The sequence below is a fragment of the Colobus angolensis genome, unplaced genomic scaffold, assembly GCF_000951035.1.
Source record: "Colobus angolensis palliatus isolate OR3802 unplaced genomic scaffold, Cang.pa_1.0 Scaffold50, whole genome shotgun sequence".
NCBI classification, from domain to species: domain Eukaryota; kingdom Metazoa; phylum Chordata; class Mammalia; order Primates; family Cercopithecidae; genus Colobus; species Colobus angolensis.
In genome coordinates this window covers 1322191-1327417 of record NW_012118488.1, presented here as the reverse complement: position 1 = coordinate 1327417, position 5227 = coordinate 1322191, and the positions used below count along the sequence as shown (strand labels likewise).

The following is a 5227-nucleotide window of genomic DNA, read 5'->3' as shown; positions in this document are numbered from 1 at the left end:
CCGAGTCAGTGCTGTCTGAGCCAGCCTCCTTGGATCCAGAAGGGCATGGATTCTTGGGAAAGCCACAGAACAAAGCTCCTGCCTGCCCACCTATCACTTTTCCATCGATGGTGGGCTTCCTGCTTCACGAGGCAATCTGGCCCCGCAGGCACAGGCCATCTCTTGGCTTCTTCCCTTCGAACCCCCTCCAAACCCCCAATGTCTTGAACTTTTGATGTCCAAGATCATTGAGTGTATGTAGGAACGGATGAGTGGTGGTTGCCAAAAATGTCCCTTGCTTTCCAGTTGACCTCTGCAAACAACAATTCTTTTTTCTTAGAGTCTTGTTCTGTTGCCCAGGCTGGAGTGCAGTGGCATGATCATAGCTCACTGCAACCTCCACCTCCTTGGCTCAACTGATTCTCCCACCTCAGCCTCCCAAGTAGCTGGGACTACAGGCTTGTGCCACCATGCCTGGCTAGTTTTTAAAAATTATTTTTAGTGGAGACAAATTTTGGTTATATTGTTCAGGCTGGTCTTGAACTCCTGGACTCAAGCCATCCTCCCACCTGGGCCTCCCAAAGTGCTGGGATTATATGTGTAAGCCACTGAGCCTCTGCCACTGGGTCTTCATTTCTGAAGGCTCCTGTGTCATGTAAAACTTTGCCTAAATAGGCGGGGTGCAGTGGCTCACACCTGTAATCCCAGCACTTTGGGAGGCCAAAGTGGGTAAATAACCTGAGGCCAGGAGTTCGAGACCCGCCTGGACAACATGGAGAAAGCCTGTCTCTACTAAAAATACAAAAATTAGCCGGGCGTGGTAGCTCATGCCTGTAATCCCAGCTACTCGGGAGGTTGAGGCAGGAGAATCACTTGAACCCAGGAGGCAGAGGTTACAGTGAGCCAAGATTGCGCCACTGCACTTCAGCCTGGTGACAGACCGAGAGGCAATCTCAAAAAAAACAAAACAAAACAAAACAAAAAACGGCCGGGAGCGGTGGCTCACCCCTGTAATCCCAGCACTTTGGGAGGCCGAGGTGGGTGGATCATGAGGTCAAGAGATCGAGACCATCCTGGCCAACATGCTGAAACCCCGTCTGTACTGAAAATACAAAAATTAGCCAGGCGTGATGGCATGCACTTGTAGTCCCAGATACTCAGGAGGTTGAGGCCAGAGAATTGCTTGAATCCGGGAGGCGGAGGTTGCAGTGAGCCGAGATCGTGCCACTGCACTCCAGGCTGCCAATAGAGTAAGACTCCATCTCAAACAAAAGAAAAAGAAAAAAGAAAAAAAAACTTTGATTAAATAAGTTCGTCATGCCTTTCTCTTGTTAATCTGTCTTTTGTTATAGGAGTGTTGTGACCCTTATGATGAGTGAGGAAAGGGATCACACTTTTCTGCCCGTACAGGCACTAGATCTGGGGACAATGCAGCCTTTGCAAACTTTAGCCCAGCACCTGCAGTATGTGCGAAGGGCATGTGTGCATTCCATTTCTCCAGTATTATGAATGTTCACTGTCTCTGTGGATAACAATTTTCTTTCTACCAGGTTGTTCTCTCCACCCCTCAGCTTTTTGATATCCTATCATTTCCTGGTTTCTATCAAGGAATAGAGAGAGGGCACATGTCAAGACATGGCAGGAGCCATGATGATCTCTGAAGAGGATTTTCACACTTCCTCATGCATGTACACATGCACACACACAGAGATCAGCTCAGCTATTAACCATCTCCTCTCTCTGCCCAAGCCAGGTCTGAATTGATCACAGCAAAGGAGACACGGAATTGAGGAGCCCTGACCTGGCACTGCCTGGACCAGCAGCTCCCCAGCCTCTGCTCTGGGCTGAGCTGGCAAGGAGCCAGGCTGCCTGCTGGCAGGAGGGGAATCCTGCTGGGAACAATGAATGGGGACACAGAGCTGGAGAAGCAGTGTTGACTGTTGAATGCCCTGCAGTCCTGGGCTCAGTTGCTGCTCCCATCCCAATAGGACCCTCAATCCTTCTTTCCTGTGGTTGAGGGAGGAGGTAAGTTACTGGAGGAGAATCACAAGCTTCTCCTTGGCAGGATAGTAGGGCCTGCTTGGTGTAAAGAGTTGGCCCTGGGGACTCAGCCAGCTCCTTGGCAGAAAGAGCTTTGATTCCAAGCCCCCTCAAGAGTTTTCTTTCCGCTGGGTGTGGTGGCTCACGCCTGTAATCCCAGCACTTTGGGAGGCTGAGGCAGGCAGATCACCTGAGGTCAGGAGTTCGAGACCAGACTGGCCAACATGGTGAAACCCCATCTCTACTAAAAATGCAAAATTAACTAGGCGTGATGGTGTGCACATGTAATCCCAGCTACTCAGGAGGCTGAGGCAGGAGAGTCATCTGAACCTGGGAGGCTGCGGGTGCAGTGAGCTGAGGTTGCACCACTGCACTACAGCCTGGGTGATAGAGTGAGACTCTGTCTCCAAAAAAAGAAAAGTTTTCCTTCTCCTGGGAAGCCTTATTGTACAGCTCTCAATTGCTAGAGGGCAGCAGGTTGAACCCCTGGAGTGCCCACCCGGCTCTCCTCTGACAAGCCAGGTGCATAGATTGTCACTGTCATCCACACCAAGACCTCTCCTACCTCTTACACTCCCTCCTCAGGCCTGGGGGGCCAAGACCTCTGCCTGTCTATACTGTCACATCTCTTTTTTTTTTTTTTTTTTTTTTTGAGACAGAGTTTTGCTCTTGTTGCCCAGACTGAGTGCAATGGTGCGATGTCAGCTCACCGCAACTTCTACCTCCTGAGTTCAGGTTCAAGCAATTCTCCTGCCTCAGCCTCCCAAGTAGCTGGGATTACAGGCATGCACCACCACATCTGCCTAATTTTGTATTTTTAGTAGAGACGGGGTTTCTCCATGTTGGTCAGTCCAGTCTCGAACTCCCGACCTCCAGGTGATCCACCCGCCTCGGCCTCCCAAAGTGCTGGGATTACAGGCATGAGCCACCACACCAGGCTATACTGACATATCTCTACACACATGTGTATACCTGCATATAGATGTATGCTACATATGTATACCTATTTGTATATGCATAGGCTCACAGACATTCCTGCATGTGCTCAAGCACATAAACTCAGATAAATATGGATTGATTTATACACATGTACACTCATACCTGTATGTGTTAATAGATAGTTACAGACTCCCAGAGCCGACTGAGTACACACAGCTGAGTACAAATACCCACATCTGTGTGCCCCTCCAGGCATGCACATGTTTGTGTCAAATGGCCCATGCACAGCTGAGGGGACCTGTACTTCCTTCTCCTACATCCCCACACACACATCAGATCCTGCACAAACCCACTTACCTGACCTCTGGGCTTAGGTCTGGCTTGAGTCCATAGAAAGTGGCAGAGAGTGTGATCAGCCAGCCAGGTCGGAGCTGTCCCTCCTGGCATTCCAGGAAAGGAGGAGACAGCCTCACCTGCTGTGTGTCCCCCACATATCCATCTGCCCGTGGCCACTTGGGGCTGCCGAGGCTCCCTAGGTCATTGGTCAACACCCGCTTCTTCAGGGCAGGGGTGTCCAGGTCCCCAGGTGGGTTCTCCTGCACCCAGTTCCCAGACAAGTCCTGAAGGATGGTTTCCTCCCCAGTCCGAGTGGCCCGCAGGGCCAGCTGTAGGTGGCTGGCCCCTGGTGGAGGGTTAAAGGTCAGCAAAGCCCTGTACACTCTTGGGTCCCCCTCGGCCACACTGCGGACCAGTGCCTGGTACCATTCCACATCCTCCTCCACACTGGACTCACGGATGTCGTTGGCTTGCAGCAGCATGTTAAGAAAATTGGCGGCCTGGGCAAGGGTCCCCGCTGCTCCCTGTAGGATTGGGGGGAGCCCTGGCATGGCTCCTGCCCCACGCGCTTCATAGCGCTCACTGCAATTCGCCTGTGACAGCTGCTGGGCATCTCCAGAGTAGAGATAGGTGAGGGCGGCCTCGGCCCCCTCTGGGGGTACCCGCATGGGCACAGATCCTGGCTTGACTTGGGAAGACAGAGGGGGCAGAGAGCGGAGGGGCCGCGGACCCCCCAGAGCCCAGTCACAGATGAAACAGCAGCCCAGCAGCCCCCACACAGCAGGGGGCATGACCACTCCCCTGGTGCCCATCCTTGGGGCAGCTCTCAGGACCCTGGGATCCAGGCTCAGGAGAGCCCAGGCAGAGGCTGGCTGCAGTCTGGGGGCTGTCTGCCTCCACGCTTCCTATGCTGGCGTTCCCTTTTCCTCTCTCCCTCTCCCTCTCACGCTGGTGCTGGCTCGCCTGCTTTTTTCTTCTCTCTAACGTCACCAGCTGGCTTCTGGATGTAGGTATGAGGGCCCTGCCCCCTCTTCTCTCAGTGCGGCCCACTGTCTCAAACCTCTTAATCCTGGCACCCAACTCTTTCCTCCCCTCCTATCCAGTATCCAGGCTCCCTCCATCCCCCACCCACATCTGCTCCAAAGAGAGATGGGAGGGAAGGGGAGACGAAGGCACCAGTTGTGCTCTTTCTCCCTCTCTCCCTCCCTCTGCCTGCCCTTTGCTCCATTAGGAGAGATGGGCAAATCCAGGATGGGGCGTCATAGCAACCGCAGATGAGCTTGTGCCCCTCTCTCCACCCCTCTGCTCCACTCAAGCTCCTGGCAGCAATTGCAACAGGCACACTAAGGGGCCAAGCTGCATCTCCTGGCAGTCTGCTCTGGCTGCCTGCACCCCCGTGACCCCAAGCTGCTGAGCTGGGATTTGAGAATGGGGATGCCGAGGGTAGGAAAGACAGCCTAATAGTACCGTAATCGGTCTTTGTACAGACTGAGGCAGCTTATAAAGTGCTTTTCATGTGCTTTATCTGAATGAATCTTCCCCACAGCCATGTAAGGTGAATATTCTTATCCCCATTTCACAGATGCAGACACTGAGACTCACCCAAGGTCACAAAGCAGCTCACTCAGAGACTTACATACACCCAGAGCTCTGACTCCCCTACATTGCCCACCCAAACCACCACCATCACCATTACTCAGCCTCAGGGAATATAACAAAGCCTCCTTGCAGAGGGGTCAAGGGACTTCCCTAGAACCACAGTGTTGTTGTTTGTGACAGAGCTGGAGCCTCCACAACTCAGGTGTCCGTCCCCACAACTCAGGCCTCTTTCTGAACCACAAAGGCAGTCGACAAGCACAGCGGCAATGGTGGCGGGAGAGAGGTGGGCATGGAGAAGACAGTGAACACAGTTTTGCCTCCACTTCTTTTTTTT

General features: G+C 52.9%; 1 protein-coding gene across 1 annotated transcript in view; it reads right to left on the bottom strand.

The window, feature by feature from the left end:
* GPR179 (G protein-coupled receptor 179) overlaps positions 1-4106 on the bottom strand; it is an 18993-nt gene extending 14887 nt beyond the window's left edge. The window contains exon 1 of the mRNA XM_011959839.1: positions 3316-4106. Coding sequence (XP_011815229.1) covers positions 3316-4106 — 791 coding nt within the window. The remainder of the gene's footprint in view (positions 1-3315) is intronic.
* Positions 4107-5227: the final 1121 nt, after the last annotated feature.